Source organism: Eutrigla gurnardus (genome assembly GCF_963514095.1).
Source record: "Eutrigla gurnardus genome assembly, chromosome: 5".
NCBI classification, from domain to species: Eukaryota; Metazoa; Chordata; class Actinopteri; order Perciformes; family Triglidae; genus Eutrigla; species Eutrigla gurnardus.
In genome coordinates, this window is record NC_139919.1 from 90,199 (window position 1) to 108,863 (window position 18,665).

An 18,665-nucleotide genomic window follows, 5' to 3' on the forward strand; every position below is an offset into this window, starting at 1 on the left:
CTGGTGTGTGGGTGAGAGGAGCAGGGAGACCGGGCTTGAGCTCGGTCTCTGGAGCTCACCACGGTTTCCTACCCGTGCAGGGAAGTTACAGAGTGCAGTTTCAGCCGATGCGACCCCGCTCAGGCTGCAGCGGCTGCACCATTCTTATTAACCATTTTCTACCACTTCATTGAGTTTAGAAACGTTATTTTAAGGTCGAAAAACTACATAGCTGCTTTAAGGCCAGTTCAGACCATAGATTCACGACACAACAACTTGAAACCTTCAACTTAGTGCACCCACTTGCAACTGAATGCCCTTACAAAGCCATGCAACTGTACAGTTCACACTGTGGCACAGAGTTGAGACTTGTTTGTGTGACGTCACATAAAGCGTGTCGTTTCCATACCAACAGTTGCATTAGCCTATAAGGCAAGGCAAGGCAATTTAATTTGTATAGCCCATTTTCACAAACAGTTCTCAAAGGGCCTTAGACCCTCACATCCACTGAGGAAAAACTCCACGAACGGGCAGACGTGTAATAGATGTTGTATACAGACAAGAATAGGTAAAGAATAAAAATTTGCACACCACAGCAGCTCCAGCAGACGAAATATTTATTTTATGCAAAAATGTTTTTCTACGGGAGCTGCTTTGGTGTGCAGTTACAAAGTTTGAGACAGTCTGCATGCTCTACCTGCAATTGAACAGGTTCAATCCGTGAGCCGGCATGAGTCGAGATGCAACAGGGTCATTCACACTGCTGCAACGCCCCTCTGCACCCTTCTTAAACTTGTTGTGTTGCAAATCTTTGGTCAGACTTTAGACTACTACTATCCAGGGACACATAAAAATATTTGCATTGTTATGTCTGCGTGCAGTTCAAAAAGAGCAAGGGAGCTGAATCGCCTGTTGTAACAGTGGAGTGAAATGTGAAAAGATTGTAGTTACCCAAATAATGAATAATCACTGTGCAAAAGGCATTTTTAACACAGAGAGAGCTGGGAGGATACAGAGCAAACAAGTGGCTGAAAAATAGCCACTGAAAATATCAGATGCATCATTTTAAGATCACTTTCAGACAAGAAAGTGCAGGAATTGTCTCTGTGTGCAAAGTCACACAGTTAGTACAGTTTAATGTATAATGAAATTGTAACTATGCAATCACAACAAACCATTAGTAATAGTAAAGACTTTGAATAGACAGTACAGTAGTATCTGCATTAACTTGAAACTAATTTAATTGCCCATAAAAACAGTTACTATATTATTACTTTTCATTAATTCAAAGTCAAAGTTCTTAACTACTTAAGGTGTGAGTCACATAAAGTATGTAACTGTATGCATAATTAATTCAATCAATTTGGCACAGTTTAGAGGCAAAAACAGGCCAAAATAGCTATTTTTATTTTAGTGTAATTTTGAGGTCTTCCACATCCATATTTGATGCCAAGCATGTTGTTCTTTGGAGTAGTAGCAGCGCTTTCAGATGTACAGATACATAGAGGCCTGTTATTATTTTTGACTTGCCTTTCACCAAATTTTTATGTATTTCATTTTGCCATTGCTGACATTGCTATTCAGAAACAGTTAATTTGTAGCAGTAGCTACTTCACTCTAACCTTTAATGAATCACAGATCTGTCTAGATAACAATGCATAAAACATCAACTTTTCTGTACTCTATATTTATGTAATCCAATTAATTGTATGATTTTGTGTCTTGTGTCTTCCAGCTCCACAAGTGGGAACTTTTGGAGAGGCACCCCATCCTCTTCCTAGGAAAAAAAAAAGGAAGGGGCTTTGTGTCAGAGTGGCTGTGTCCATGGCACAGTGAGAATGAGATTGTGAAAGCTTCCATCCGAGCCATGGAACGTATTTATGAGAGACTTCTCAATGGTAATGTATATAAATGTGCAATAACCCAAACACATGAAAGTGTTCAGGGAGACACTGATTACATTACTTGTCCACTGCCCCGTCCATTGTTGTTTGTGTTCTTTTAAACGATTAGTTTGATGTTACAATTGTAAACTGAAAGTGTGTGGTCCAAACAGCAGCAACAGAATGGCAGCATAGAATAATGGCATCAATAGTAATAGGAATCAAAAGTTACTTATTGGTGAGAATAAGAATAGCTGATTGACAATATGGTCTTGGAGTAATTTGCTAAATCATGGATTTGGCAACATTTGCTAATCAGAAGGGAGGGAAACGGAGTTAATGATAACAATAATAATAGTAATACATTTGATTGAAAAGCTCCTTTCAAGCCACTCAAGGACACTTTTCAGAAAAGAACATCAAAAAGCAAAAATCATTAATAAACAACATTTAAAAAGGTTTGCTACCTTACTTAGAGGTTGGAGGTGTGCAGCCATCTAACAGATCACTGTGGCTGTTCCTGTCTGTTGCATTACTCTGCAATGTTTAAACAGATCTACTGTTAAAGGAATGACAAAAAATAGCCATTTTCTGTTTTGTAGAGACTTTTTCTATCTCCTCTCTACTCCCTGACAGTGTCATAGATGTAGGCTGAAGTGTCTGTTCGCTGAGGGCTGAGCTAACCAAGACAAGCACACTAACTGCCATGCAACAATTGAATTGAATTGAAGAATGCAGAACTCTGTCAAGGCCAATTGTCCCTTCCTCTTTGCAAATCTCCAACCACAACCATTATGTATGTCCAGATAAATTCCAAAAATATTCGGACTACAACCATGTTTCCAAAGCAGTAGAGGCACTGTGTAAAATCATGTCAACACAAACAGACTGGGATGATTTTCAAATCATAGAATTGTCATATGTAATGGGAAATATCACTCAGACAACATATCAGAAGTTGAAACTGAGAAATAATTTCACTGTTTTTGATAATGGTGTGCTCATTTTGAATTTGATGCCAGCAACACATTTCCAAAGAAATTCTGTCTGTGGCAACAGAAGACTTGTAAAGCTGTGAAACAGAAAACAGCTGGTGGAAGATCTCACAATGAATGTGGTAAACTGTCAACAGGTTAGTAACATGATTAGGTATAAAAAGAGCATCCCATACAGGTTTTTGAGAAAAATATACTGCCAAGTAGACAATGTAGGTAGAGACAGGTTACAGGGTAGAGAAGGTCTTGTTTATTAAAACGCAAGAGATTGGTACATGATCCTGTTCCAAACATGTTGCTGTATCAAATTCTAAATGAGCATATCATTTTCAACAAGAATTACTTTTAAGTGTTCATGTTGTAATTGTTGTTGTATTTCTTTTTTGTAATATTCACACAATCAAATGAGGTGACCTCGAATAGTCGACTATTCGACGATCCAGTTCGGAGGTGTGATTCCACTATCAACTCAAATCATCGCAAAATGTGGTTATGAAAAAAATTATTGTACCATTCTGAATAGGGGTGCTCTCACTGCTGCTGAACATCTGATTTTACACAGAATGTCTTTGTTTTCTTATAATATAGGCAAGACTGTTTTGATAGAAACATCACATTGAGTGCTCGAACACTGATACCACCTGTCTCTCTCTCTAGCTCACACCCATCTTTCTCACTCTCTCTCTCGCTTGCTCCCACACTCTAAATTCCGGCCTAAAGTTTTATTTACAATAACTAAGGGATGCGTTCTTTGTCTATTGCACAGCACATACACACAAACAAACAATGGCAACAACAAAAAAACAGCGCTGTCCATGGTGCTGTGACACACGACCCCTGAACCGTCTAGACAAGCACTGATACATGTATCATGGCCAAACAACAATGGGACTTTTTATTCGGCATACACACTCGTTAATTCATAGCACAAACTCAAACTTGTCATCCCTACACTGTTTCCAAAAGATTGACAGTGATGTTGTGCACGCAGCCTAATAAGTGGGATCAGGAAAAGGATGGATGGAGAATGACCTGTTATCTTATGCCAACTGAAGAAGTTGTTTATTCAGGTGTTTCGTTTCTTCAGAGCATAAAAAGACGCAAATGAGATCATGAATCTATGAGGAAAAAAACAACATGATTCCACGATTAGTTGACTATGGGCAAATCTGTAGTCGAGGACACCCCTAATCAAATACTTGTTGCATTTTCCTATGCAGCTTAAATCAAATTAAAATGCTTATACCAAAGTCTACATCACAGTTTCCTCTTCCCAACAGTGATAATGTCACCTGTACCAAACACCGCAGCGGGCGAGAGTACAGCAGCAAATTCAAAGGATCCTCCGATGTCCAACTCCCAGACTCCTCCTGTCTCCTCCTGTCGTATTTCTACCCCTCTGACTCCCCCTTTGTCCTCATGTCCTGCGTCCACCTCACAGACTCCTCCTGTCTCCTCCTGTCCTGTTTCAACCCCTCTGACTCCCCCTTTGTCCTCATGTCCTGCGTCCACCTCACAGACTCCTCCTGTCTCCGCCTGTCCTGTTTCCACCTCCCCGACTCCTCTTGTGTCCTCCTGTCCTGTGTCTCCCTCCCCGACTCCTCTTGTGTCCTCCTGTCCTGTGTCTCCCTCCCCAACTCCTCCTGTCTCCTCCTGTCCTGTGTCTCCCTCCCCAACTCCTCCTGTCTCCTCTTGTCAAACCCATCCACAGAAAAACAGAAGAAAGAGAGGGATGAAGCAGATGAGTGGTATGTATGTGTTTGGGGTCATCAGTAGTCTTATTATCACAATATGAATATTTGTCAAACTGTTTCAGTGAGAAGAGTCTCATTCTAGCCTTCTCTCAGCCCATAACTTGCATCATTGTTTGATTGGCCATGATTTCTACAAGGGAACATAACATGCATATAATAGCAAACTATTTAGTGGAAAATAAGGGGTAAACATGAAGTTAAACACAGGTGACTCCTTGATGGGACAGTTCTGCTGATGTCATCCAGCATCATAAGGACTTCAAGTCAAATCTAAATGTATTTATATAGCCCAAAATCAAATCCATAAAATCAATGAAATTTTTCTCAATCCATACAATGACATCCTCTGTCCTTAGACCCTCAATTTCAATTTGGGTAAGGAACAACTACTATGATTTTTGTCAGGAAACCAAATTCTGACATAATTTTCTGCAGTACGTTACACATCTGATGTTAGAAGCATTATGTGTAATGTTATACTGCAAATTGAAAACATGACTGTCATGACCAACAAGTACAGACATGGTGAAAAGATGCCATCTGTAATTCACGGTAATTACTGTGAGATCCCTGTCCCTGTTTAATGAACAACTTACATTAAGTAGGATAAAAGAACAGCAGTTTTGATAGATTTTGAACTCTTTGTCAGAGATGTCTGTTAATAAACCATTGCCATTTTTAAAATTCATTTCAGAATGTCCCATTCATCAAGGCTCAAGCAGTTTCCCCTACAAAAAAATACTGAGGCAAAGAATCAGTGAGGTATGTTTCAAGGCAGATTAGAAACGACTGATAATGAAAATATCTCTGTGGCACCATCAATTTAGATGTTTTGTTATAGCTAAGACATATTACAGGTGGAGGTCTAATGAAGTGCTGCCTCCATTTCCTTTCAACACCTATGTTAAAGAGGAACTAAGCAGGATTTCTCCCGTGGCTACGCTACATTTTTGCCTTAATTAAAAAGCTCAGGAGTAATTGTGATAGTTAACTACATGACCCATAATCTCTTGTTTAAGACGGTTGAGACTACACAAACACACACACCGTGACATCGTATATGTTATGTAACGTTATCCACCACTCCATTTTTCGACGGCTTCGTTGTAAACAGATGCACATGGGCGAGAGGAGCGTAACTAAAACAGCGGAAAAGCAAGCGGACGAGCATAGTTCCCCTTTAATTGGTGTTGTGCTGCGAGTGTATCTGGTAAGACAGCGCATGTATGATAAACAATAACAATAAATAATGTATTGTATGGCTCATTATAATGAAATACATACAGTATATCATTCTTGTTGATTTTTGATTTTCCTTTCTGTTTCCCAGCTGTTATTCTGTGACTGCAGATAACCACTCAGACTAGTAGGCTTTAGACAGGGCATCTCTCTACACACAATCATAGAAGGCAAAGTTATCATGACTTCAGTGCTGCAGAAGATATGGGGAATAGGTACACATAGAGACTGCAAGTACATAATGATATTATATGAATTATGTGTGATTGGTAAGATTGGTCGGTGTGGAGAAATAAACTTCAGCGGTGGACAGCCAGACTGCTGCTTGTGTGAGCTGTCCTATTGTGCTTCACTGCAGCTCTTGACTCCTGTGTTTCCCAGGCTAGGGTTATCAGACAGCAGACTGCACAAACAAAAATCAAATCACAACACTCCTCTGTTATTCCCACTACTACAATTACACTTTACTATCTGATTTCACTTAGACATAGGTTTGCATTTACAACAGCAGGTATATTAGCCAATGTGCTTTGACATTATAAAGAACATAAAGGAACATTTGTTCATGCTTACCTTATGTATTTCTTTATATTTGATTTATCACTGATATTACACTGATTTATCATTACATAGTATTGCGTCATTGGCAGAGATGTTCACGAGTCTTTTTGGGAAGTCCAATCAAGCCTCAAGTCTCTACAACCAGAAAAGACAGGAGACTTTTATTTTTTAATGACCCTTCTATCATCTGCTGCTATCCGATCTGCTAAGAATACTGCACAGCTATATACAAGAAATTCAAAGCATTTACTGTATTATTATCATCATCACCCCTTTATCTATTGGCATACAGTATAGATTAGTTGTTTAGCATATGATCACTTTAAACAGGCTATTGCAAAGTAGTAAGTATAACAATATATGCAAAGTAAATATAACGAAAACACACAATGCTCTGGGGGGGAAAAAAAACAACAACAAAAAAAAACCCAGCCGGTTCACCTACCACACCTGTCACTGACCGAGCGGTCACTCTGCTGTTCCTCTCTCTATAGCCTGTGTTTGGCTGTACTTTGTATAAAAGGAGTTCAATATATGAAGATCTAACCTCCATCTGAATACAGATCATGTGGCGCTGCTCAGCTGTAGCAGTGTGTTTTATAATGGCAAAAATCGGCACAAGCCAAGAAAATAATGATTGTTCACGAGTCCAAAAACACAAGTCCAAATCAAGTCTGAAGTCACTGTGTGTGCGTGACTTAAGTTCAACTCGAACTCGGTCAGAAAGGATTTAGAAAGATGTCAAAGTCACTTAGAATGCATCCTCCTTTTAGTAAGGGGAGATTGTGTGGAACCTACCGTGGTTCTTGATGTCCTGGTCAACCTGGCAAAGGAGGTTATCAAGTTTGTCCAAAGCCTTTCTCAAATATTGCCAATGCTGGGTCATCTCTTTCACAATGATAAGCCTCTCCTCTTCCATTCGCCTAACCAGCATGACCTGGTCAAACAGTCGCCTCTTCAAGCGTAGACTCACCACTGTTTTGGAAAAGAGAACAGATATGAAACCATCAAAGCATTTTACTACGTACAACTGTTCAGTCAGACAACTCTTGAATGAGAACAAATCATTTATTGAGCGCAAGCATGGCAAGCTGAAGCACAGCATAAGTATCCTTGAGCATGGCTGCAGCAGGTTTGGTATCAGGCTCTGTCCCAGTTATTCGTTCCCTGAATGATCTGCTTTGGCAGACATTACAGGCAATCAAGCAGATCCCCGCAGGGGATCATAGAGACAGAGCCCACAGGTGGATGCCGGGCAGGAGGTGGGTTTGCAAAACCTCATGGGCGGCAGCGAGATGTAAGCAGTAGCAGCAGAGCAGCGGCAGCATAGCCAGGGATGAGCAGGTGAGCTGGGGGGTTTAAATAACCCGCTTCTATTTGGGTGAGGAGAGCAGGTGACTGATCAGCTGATCAGGATGGGCGCAGCTTGACTCGTCTGCCTGAACTAGCTTCGCATTATTTGAATTCTATGAATTTCAAAATCACAAAAAACACTTGCTTACCATCTCCTTGCGCATCCCAAGGCAGAATGACATTGTCAGAGAGGCTGCACACTGCTTCAATGTCAATTTTTGGCTCAAATGCAGGTTCAGCATTGTAGTGAATGATTGTCTCTTTCAGTTTTTTCTTGACCTCAGCTAGTCTCCTCCTTTTTCGCTGCCTTGTTTTGTTGCTGTCTGTTTGATCAAAAGAAATATTAGGAAAAGAACAAAAAAGCATAAGCGGTTGAGTGATGTAATACTACATACCATTTTGTCGATAGAGATCATTTTTCTTCTTTCTTATGGAATAAATCATGTCCTCTATCTCCCTCTGGAGCTCGTCCTGGCTACTGTCAGCACTACATGTAGGTCTCTCTTGAAAAATAGAAACAAGGCAAGATGTAAAATGTCATGTAGTCAAATATCACAAGACCCATCATACTGCCACCAACCACTACCACCAACCACATTACACACCAGAGGCCGCCCACTGCTTCACATCCTCCACCCACTGCTCTGTGTCCTCCAGAGATATGTTCAGCTCCTGTTGGAGATGTTGGCGGTTGGCTGCTTCCACATCTGCTCTCTGTGTGGCCTATTTTGAAGGTTTGAAAAAAAGAGATGAATACAAGAGCCCAAGGTGTAATCTCTCAACATAAAGCTGTTAACAATTAATTGACAATAAATCAAATTATAAACAACCATTACTTACAAACAATATTTTATTCCTACATGGTCATTGGCGATCTACCCACCGCCTCCATTATTATTTTTGGTTAGATATATTAGGGCTGTTAGATTTTGCCCAAAAATAAAATCTCGATTTTCTTCTCTCAAAAGACGATTTCCGATAACGATTTTTTGGGGAAATGACAAACTATTTTATGTGTGCTCAGTGCTGTGTCTTTTGATATGACGACCCCGCCCACCCAAGCTGAAGAACTCAACTGTAATGGGAAAAGACCTAAACCGAGTCGAGCAGAACAGAGCTGTAACTGTGTCGTGGAATAGGGCCACTAGTCTTTGTGGCAACAAAGTCCTCACTGCACCTTAGCAAACGTTGACATGTTTGTTTGGGGGGAGCGTGATGGGCGGAAGGAGGCGGAAGTTACTACGGTACCCCAGCGCACCCCAGATAGATGAATGGGGGCTGTACTGTATACCCTAGTTAGATTTAAAAAATATTTTTTTCGAGTTCACATTTTTAACATGGTCCTAACTAAATAATTGTGATTATGATTTAAAATCAATCAATCAAACAGGCCTATTAGATATATTACAACACATGACAAGCACCAGGAAAAAAGGGAAAGAGAGGAAGATTGAAATGCAACAAAGAGCCACAGGTGGGAATCAGACCAAGGGCTGTTGCTGAGGATTCAGCCTCAGTACTTGGGTTTCACACTCTGCATAAATGGTGCCCTATTTCAACATACAACATAGACCCACAGACTTCTTACTTTGACAAATCTCTTGGCCAGTGTCTTGTGGAGACTCTCATGTTTCCGATTGTTCCATGCCATGGCAAGGACCGTAATCATGTCAGCTCTGCCTGCAAAAAACAAACAAACAAAAAACCTCGCAGAAATTATGCAAATGTAAAATTAAAATACATTATCATTTGATGCTATTTCCAAGCATATATTTTGCTTTTACCAACCTGACTTAGTCATATATTTAGTGGTGAGAGCTGCTCTTGACAGGAAGCTGTTTACTTGTTCGACTTCCTCACCAATTGTGTTTCCTGCGCCCTCCTGGTTTCTCCCCCCCCCACTTCACCTATTCCAAAAACAGACAGTAAGATTAAGACATTTGTATTAGAGTCATGCTTTAACATCCAACCTATTTGGTTAAGTTCCTAGTATGTTTGCTTGGTTAATGTGGTTCATTGGAGATGCCAACTGAGCTCTAGTACAGATTAAAAGACCCACATTGAGACGAGATGGTTATCTTGGTCTTATACCAAATGGACTCTGACTCCAGACTTCAAGAACATGTAAGCATGTTAGTGCTATTGTACATGCTTAATATTTCTTTTGCTCAGTCATCTGGGGGCAGCATGCCCTCCTTTACAAAGTGTAAAACAGTGTAGGATTTTCAAGATGTTTCCTCAAAGTACATTGAGCATTATGATGCTATACTGTTCAGATAATCATCATGGTTATGAGCAAATGACAACTGTGCTTTTGACATAGGTTAGCAATGTCTCTGTCAGAGATGTATACACTAGTCGTGAAGACAAGGCCTTGTTCCTGTGTTTACTTTCTTGCTCCTGAACAGAACAGCACTTTAAAAGCACGTAGTGTATAGCTCTGGTCCTACAGGAAACTTAATAAATGCATAACACAACTACATATAATAATCAAAATTATGGATGTGAACTAACATATCTGAGCTTGAAAAGATAAAAATAAAACTACAGTATATTTCTAGTGGAAGAGAAGAGGTAAGAGACTTAAAATCAATGTTGTGATACAAACATTTAACTTGCCACTGTACCTCACATTTGCCAGTGTGAGCCTTGGCATGCATTACTGAGAGAAATGGCTTCATGTCTACAAGAGGCTGGAGCTCTGGCAACTTCTCTGCCATTTTCTTCAGGTATGGCCAATATCTGTAATAGAAAAAACACCACAGCATTTGAGGTTCATAATGGTAAGGACACAAAGCAGGACTTGGAGTGAAAAGGTTGGTATTGGTAGTGTTTTCAACTTGAGTCTGTGTGTTCATACGTCTGATGAAAGATTTTTTTCACCACAAAATGAGTGTGGTCTGACCAGTGTAACAGAGCTCTGATAACCCATGCAATAAGAACTCAGTAGTAATGGCCACACCTGCGGAAAATATAGAGTTATGATGAGGCAACGGTTGTGACTACCTGCAAGTGATGTCCATACAAAAGAACGTCGCGTTTGCCTTTTCAGACAATTCTTTCTGCAAGAACAGTGGATATGCATATATTTCCCCACGGTAGTGGTTCAGGCCTTGCAGCAACGTCCCATGGCGGCACACAGCGATTTCGAGCCCCTCCTCATCCACCTTTGCTCGTGATTTTTGGGATGTTTCTCTGGCTGCTGTGAATGTTGCCGGCCCACAAACATCATGACCAGTGCTCTGAAATTAGAAAATTAGATACAATGTGTAAAACGTAATACTGGGACAAAAAGTAAAGAAGAAATAGATGGTTAAAAACATCCTTACAACTGTCATCAGGCTCCGGATTTTGTCAACAAAGGCTGACACTTTAACATCCTCTGCAATAAAGACTCCATCAAAGAGGGATGGTTCATCTGTCCTGGTACATTAGAAAAAAAAGTGTTTGACAACATAATCACACATCCACAAACATTATTAAATATTGTCTCTAGAATTTGTGAAAATGCCTATCACATAAAGAGTTAAATGTATTGGCAGTGAGGTCCAGTATAGTCAATAGATCAATTACTAAAATGAGAAAGTGATTCTACTAACCCTTTTGACTTCTTGTAACGATAATGTTTCCTGTTACCATCTGCTGATATGGCCAGCATGTCTGGTGTGCATGCTGGACATACAAATGGCTCCACCTGGCACAGATCATCTTTCTTAAAATTGCAGAATGCAAATTCCTGAAAGGCTCGGTGGAAGGAATCACCACAAATACTACCCATCTGGAGAGAAGGATGGTAGTATTCTGGTTAATACAAGACTTTGATATTTGGAATGTAAAAAAAAACTTGGAAAGAAAAACAGACGCACAGACATCAGAGCAACAGCACAGACGATAACATAGTCAGTGTAGAACAATAAGATTCAAGGATCAAGGGCACACTGCAGATCTGTGCGTTTTGAATCCCGCACCAAGCGGCCCTATCCTGTGTGTCATTCCCCCCTCTCTGCCTCCCATTTCTTGTCTCTCTCTCTCTCTCTCTCTCAACTATCCTGTACATTAAGGCAAAAAGCCCCCCAAAAAATAAATAAAAATTATTCATAAACAGAGGTCTTACCCGTCCTGTGCTTTGGGCTCTATGCTCAAGCATTCTCAGGAATGCCTGTTGGGACAATGCTGGGCTCGCCAACTTCATCTCTTCAAATGATGTGAAGACATCAAACTTAAAAAGGAGTTGGCAGCTGGTTGTTGCTGGCCAGTATCGGCATCCAAGCAGGTCATTTAACCCTGGGGTCCACTTGTAGTTGCAAACTTGGCAACACACAACCGGCAGGCACAAGTTGTATGGGCCTGAAAACTAAATTATATTTACTATTTGACCAGTATCTGTACAACACAGGACAAAAGGATAATAGTAAGATATGTAGAGGATGTGACGACGCACCATTGATAGTCACCAACACAGTGTGTTTGCCAGGGACAATGGTGAAGTCTGTGCCAGAGGAGCAGACTTGCAGTGGTGGAGGAATTGGAAGCACGCAAACTGCAGTAAGGAAAATGACCAGATTTAATAATTATAATGTCTGTATTAGTCAAATATAGTCAAAACAGCCAAATGAAAAAGCAAAAAAACAGTTACAGCAAACTTTAGATGTGGCTTATTATCTTATCTACTAAAATTTTTTAACATACCTTGTTCAGCAAGTTGATGTTGCCCACTTTGGTCCATCACCACTGAGGATGTGGGAGGAATAGGTTTGAAAAAACCATAAATCATGGCTTCTCTGGCATGTAAAACATGTTTTTTGTGGACCTTGAAATCACAAGCAGGACAGAGAAACTGAGTTCCTGAGGGAACACAGTCCAGGCAACGGACCACAGCGTCTGCAGTTTTACATTGCTGACAGTAGTGCTGTTCAACAGTCTCTGCAGCCAATCTGCAGTTCAAGAGCTCTGGCATTGCAGCTCTGAACCTTTTTTGTGCATTCAACTGTCTTTGGGCCCATGCAGACGTGGTGGGTGTTTCTTCCACTTCAGTTGAGGCAGGGACAGTGATGGAGGACAACAGGTCTCTCAACATCTGAATACGTTGGTCTAAATGAACAAAACATACATGATGTGTTTCAATAAAATAAAATAGTGATTTTCTGCATTGCTTTGTCACTGCATATGCATCAGACATATGGGCACTACAGTATACTACAGTAGTAGTAGTAATACAATATTCTGATGACTATATTTTACATTTTAAAACTGAAAGAGTAATGTTGACTATGTAAGATGTCATAATTCAATATGCATACCAAGATTTGGGACCTCTTGAGGAATTTCATCCATGTGTTGTTCCTCAACTCTTGGGAGCTCCCGAGAGCTGGAAGGTTTAACTGTAAACACAAAATGTAATGTGCAATGTAAGAACTCTAACTGCTGACCAACAGCATTAAAAACTGTGAATAACAGCATAACTATGTTATACTTTACTCACCTGAGCGAGATCGATTCTTCCTCACACGTTGCGGTATGATATTACCATCTCGTTCCCACCTCCTCCAGGTAACATTGGAGCCTTCAGCCTTCTTTCGCTTCCTTGTCTTTGGGGGCTAAAAGTTTAAAAAACTGTGTTAATATATTTGCCTTTATTGCGGCACACACCCCCATACACTCTCACATGTTCAGCCCTAACCCACGTGCGCGCACACACATGCTGTGTCTCAAATCAAATACGTTTTGAGTGCACCATCTGGGTTCTTACAGTACACAGCATTTTGACCTACTTGAGAATTGAGATGCACTGCAGACTCAAAAAAAAAAAAAACTTACTTTGATTAAGGAAGTATTCGAATTGAGACACAGCAACACACTCAGGTGTCTCTTATAATAAAAGAGAAACAACGTAGAAAATTTTTACCATTACTGCTTTTGCTGCCAACTCATCCGCCCAGCGTTTCCCCTCCTCCAACGCCTCTTTCAATGCCTCCATGACAAGGGAGGGAGGGGGAGGGAGGAAGGGAGGAAGGAAGGAAGGAAGGAAGGAAGGAAGGAAGGAAGGAAGGACGGAAGTCAAAGTAAAGACAGAGAGGGTTAAACAACGAGAGACAAAGGAAAAGTAAGAAGAAATTAGTGATGGAAAAGGGATGAGATATTAGTTCTTAAAAGAACTGTTGGTTATTAGTTCTTAAAAGAACTGTTGGTTTTAAATTGCTGCAATCAATGACAGGTGATGGTGGAATGATGTTCAAAGACCTGCAAGCAAACAAACAGACCAAAAGGACCTGGGATTAAATCATTTTCTTAAATATTTAGTTACATAACAAGTAAGTTATGATAATGTTCAAAATGAATTAGCTGTGTCTTCTTCAATATCACATCTCTGACAATAGGCTACACTAATCAAAACTACCAAGACTGTGTATCACTAGGCTAGGAGTGTTTACAGGCTGGTCCCTGATCATTTGTGTGTCCTTTTTTGTTTATTTACCATGCATTATGATAGTAGCCTACTTTTGGCTTCTGAAACCAGCATAACCAATTATGAAAGTCTCTGCAGTAACGTGCATCATAAGAATTAGATTTCAGATGCAGAATGCCATGTTGTCCTAGAGCTCATAAGCTAACTTACTGAAGCTAACAGCCGCACCTTTCAGGTAAAATCGCATACTTTCAGAGGCATGAGTGACTAACTAAAGCGTAACTAAGTGTAAACTAAACTAAGGTACATATTAATTGCCGATAAACGTGGCTGTTTGTTAAAAAGGAAGATAATAAACAAATAAAATCATACACAGAGTAAGTGACCTACCAGAGCCACGACGTTCAGCGATATGGCAGGAACACGCCCACTCGGTGCATCGTATTTTCATTGGTCATTAAGGTCAAAGGTTAACGTTAAATAATGGTAAAGTTAGCTAGAAGTAGAGGTTTTCATATCCTGTCTTCAAAACAAAAGCATTGTCACATTGTCACTGTTGCTGAGCTTTTATTTTATAAACAACCGAAAATAACTTTACTTCGAACCATCGCTAGCTTGCGAGTTGTATAGCAACGTCGGAAGCAAATTTTTAAATAGGCTATATTTGGACAAATTTACCACATATCTGGCATCTACGTTGTTACTTTCTCGCTTGAAATGTTTTTAAATCTTAATAAAGTGACATATTAATGGCCGTAAAAAGAAAAGTGGAGTCAACCTCGACCGGAGGCGTGGATTGTGTGGGCTGCAGTTGCCGCTAGAGGTCGCTGGCTGGCTGCTAAACGTAACACTGAGTCGTAATTCATGTGCCTGCCATACGACAACTGTGGTCGTTTGGCAAAGGAGGACAGTCTGCACATTAAACTTGTAAAATCATTGTTTTGCACTTTTTTTTAATGTTTGGACGCCATTTTGTGTTGAAAGACAGTGGACTCACACTGAAACGAAAGAATATCCACTCCAGAGTGCTGTTATGACTTAAATGTGTTGATCTCGGTGGGACATTGAAGAATGCAGCTTATTTGACAACTGACACTGCAATAGTGGTTAAAACGTGTGTTACCTGCAAATAACAGCAGGTCACTACAGTGTACACCTTTTCAAAAGCTGTTTTTTTTGTATATGCATGAGTTTTTATGGCATAGTTGCATAGCAGCCACTACAGTGGACTCTATTGCATCATCTCATACACTTCCACTCAGTGGCAAGCCATTGCAAGTGCAAAAAAACCCAAGTCAAACCAACATGGCCGACAGACAGCCAGAAACTCCAAGTTGTTTATTTTCTTCTGTTCAAAACTTCTGTAAAAAGAGACCCTTGCAGGTAAGAAAAATATGGTGACATCAAGTAACATCTAAGGAGTCATCCAATTGCTAAATTGCCGAGGTATTGATTTTATTTTGGGAGGAAATTGTGATTAATCACATGTCCACTGTAGTGTACATCATGCATCATGAGCTATATTTCAAGTACAATTCATAGGCTCCAATTAGTCTATTACTGCTGCTGTTCTTGAAAAAACTTCATTCCCAGTAATTTCCTTTCCCTGTAAATCAACTTGTTTATGTTTTTAGAATGTGATTTGAAGTTTTTGTAAATCTTTACATTTTGTAGAGCTCAGGAGCAGAGCGTAATAGACAGGCCTACAGGATAGTGGAGGAATTACCACAGTCAAGTGAGGATGATGATGATGATGCTAGTAGCAGTGAGGAGGAAGGGCTGCCAGAACAGGAAGGGTAATCAAGTGCTAGCAGTAGTAACATTGGAGCTGAGGACACTGAATCTGGAAAGGAGGCTGAGGAAGATGAGGCTGATGGAGCTGAGGATGCAAATGATGGTGAGGGAGTTGAGGCTGAGGATGCATCCATCACCATAGAACTCAAGGGAAAAGGACAGGCATTGGCCTTATAAAACAGTATGTAGAGTAGGTTTCCTTGCAGTAAAGCTTGCCATAAAAACATTCAGTGTAAGTTAGTGCTGGATGAATCGTGAGCAAGAGACTTGGGAAACTATACAGGAGAGTGAATTCCTCAATGGTGTTTTAGTTATGAATACATTAAATTATATTATAGTTCACATGAAAATTTCACATTTCAATACACTATATTATATAAATGTATTCATTTGTTTATTAAATACGTTTCTACAAAAACGCATGCTGTCCACCTGAGTGTACATGTAATTATATCTTTATTACATATGGGTTGAAAAAAAATAAAGTTCAAACCTTGTATTTCATGCCTTAAGATGACTAAAAACACTAAGTAAAAAAATCCTGACTGAGGTTATCATAATTCATGCATGAAAGGGTTAAATGTGTTGATATCGGTGGGACATTGAAGAATGCAGCTTATTTGACAACTGACACTGCAATAGTGGTTAAAACACATGTTACCTGCAAATAACAGCTTAAAAGCCTCTTTCCTGCGTGAAACAGCTATTACAGCCTTTTCACCACATTAAACTTGTAAAAGTATTGTTTTGCACTTATTTGATGTTTAGACGCCATTTTGTGTTCAAAGACACTGGAATCACATTGAAACGAAAGAAGATCCACTCCAGAGTGCTGTTATGACTTAAATGTGTTGATCTCGGTGGGACATTGAAGAATGCAGCTTATTTGACAACTGACACTGCAATAGTGGTTAAAACGTGTGTTACCTGCAAATAACAGCTTAAAAGCCTCTTTCCTGCGTGAAACAGCTATTTCCGGCTTTTTGCCCACATTAATCTTGTAAAAGCATTGTTTTGCACTTATTTGATGTTTGGACGCCATTTTGTGTTGAAAGACAGTGGACTCACACTGAAACGAAAGAATATCCACTCCAGAGTGCTTTTATGACTTAAATGTGTTGATCTCGGTGGGACATTGAAGAATGCAGCTTATTTGACAACTGACACTGCAATAGTGGTTAAAACGTGTGTTACCTGCAAATAACAGCAGGTCACTACAGTGTACACCTTTTCAAAAGCTGTTTTTTTTGTATATGCATGAGTTTTTATGGCATACTTGCATAGCAGCCACTACAGTGGACTCTATTGCATCATCTCATACACTTCCACTCAGTGGCAAGCCATTGCAAGTGCAAAAAAACCCAAGTCAAACCAACATGGCCGACAGACAGCCAGAAACTCCAAGTTGTTTATTTTCTTCTGTTCAAAACTTCTGTAAAAAGAGACCCTTGCAGGTAAGAAAAATATGGTGACATCAAGTAACATCTAAGGAGTCATCCAATTGCTAAATTGCCGAGGTATTGATTTTATTTTGGTTGGAAATTGTGATTAATCACATGTCCACTGTAGTGTACATCATGCATCATGAGCTATATTTCAAGTACAATTCATAGGCTACAATTAGTCTATTACTGCTGCTGTTCTTGAAAAAACTTCATTCCCAGTAATTTCCTTTCCCTGTAAATCAACTTGTTTATGTTTTTAGAATGTGATTTGAAGTTTTTGTAAATCTTTACATTTTGTAGAGCTCAGGAGCAGAGCGTAATAGACAGGCCTACAGGATAGTGGAGGAATTACCACAGTCAAGTGAGGATGATGATGATGCTAGTAGCAGTGAGGAGGAAGGGCTGCCAGAACAGGAAGGGTTATCAAGTGCTAGCAGTAGTAACATTGGAGCTGAGGACACTGAATCTGGAAAGGAGGCTGAGGAAGATGAGGCTGATGGAGCTGAGGATGCAAATGATGGTGAGGGAGTTGAGGCTGAGGATGCATCCATCACCATAGAACTCAAGGGAAAAGGACAGGCATTGGCCTTATAAAACAGTATGTAGGGTAGGTTTCCTTGCAGTAAAGCTTGCCATAAAAACATTCAGTGTAAGTTAGTGCTGGATGAATCGTGAGCAAGAGACTTGGGAATCTATACAGGAGAGTGAATTCCTCAACGGTGTTTTAGTTATGAATGAATACATTAAATTATATTATAGTTCACATGAAAATTTCACATTTCAATACACTATATTATATAAATGTATTCATTTGTTTATTAAATACGTTTCTACAAAAACGCATGCTGTCCACCTGAGTGTACATGTAATTATATCTTTATTACATATGGGTTGAAAAAAAATAAAGTTCAAACCTTGTATTTCATGCCTAAAGATGACTAAAAACACTAAGTAAAAAAATCCTGACTGAGGTTATCATAATTCATGCATGAAAGGGTTAAATGTGTTGATATCGGTGGGACATTGAAGAATGCAGCTTATTTGACAACTGACACTGCAATAGAGGTTAAAACACATGTTACCTGCAAATAACAGCTTAAAAGCCTCTTTCCTGCGTGAAACAGCTATTTCCGGCTTTTTGCCCACATTAAACTTGTAAAAGCATTGTTTTGCACTTATTTGATGTTTGGAAGCCATTTTGTGTTGAAAGACAGTGGACTCACACTGAAACGAAAGAATATCCACTCCAGAGTGCT

At 39.8% G+C, this 18,665-nt stretch overlaps 2 protein-coding genes across 2 annotated transcripts; both read right to left on the reverse strand.

The window, feature by feature from the left end:
• Nucleotides 1-4,114: 4,114 nt before the first annotated feature.
• On the reverse strand, nt 4,115-9,654 carry LOC311013346 (uncharacterized protein; the record flags this gene model as incomplete). The annotated part of the gene is made up of 7 exons (XM_084009366.1): nt 9,553-9,654; nt 9,353-9,444; nt 8,370-8,487; nt 8,160-8,267; nt 7,914-8,087; nt 7,210-7,386; nt 4,115-4,515 (listed from the first exon to the last, which is right to left on the reverse strand). The coding sequence occupies exons 1-7, from the start codon at nt 9,563-9,565 to the stop codon at nt 4,115-4,117; spliced, it is 1,083 nt and encodes a 360-aa protein (XP_083865492.1). The 5' UTR covers nt 9,566-9,654.
• Nucleotides 9,655-9,932: 278 nt separating this feature from the next.
• On the reverse strand, nt 9,933-12,104 carry LOC311013348 (uncharacterized protein; the record flags this gene model as incomplete). Its single annotated transcript, XM_084009368.1, has 6 exons — nt 11,879-12,104; nt 11,364-11,542; nt 11,094-11,187; nt 10,771-11,006; nt 10,392-10,506; nt 9,933-9,959 (listed from the first exon to the last, which is right to left on the reverse strand). The coding sequence occupies exons 1-6, from the start codon at nt 11,954-11,956 to the stop codon at nt 9,933-9,935; spliced, it is 729 nt and encodes a 242-aa protein (XP_083865494.1). The 5' UTR covers nt 11,957-12,104.
• Between the last annotated feature and the right edge of the window lie 6,561 nt (nt 12,105-18,665).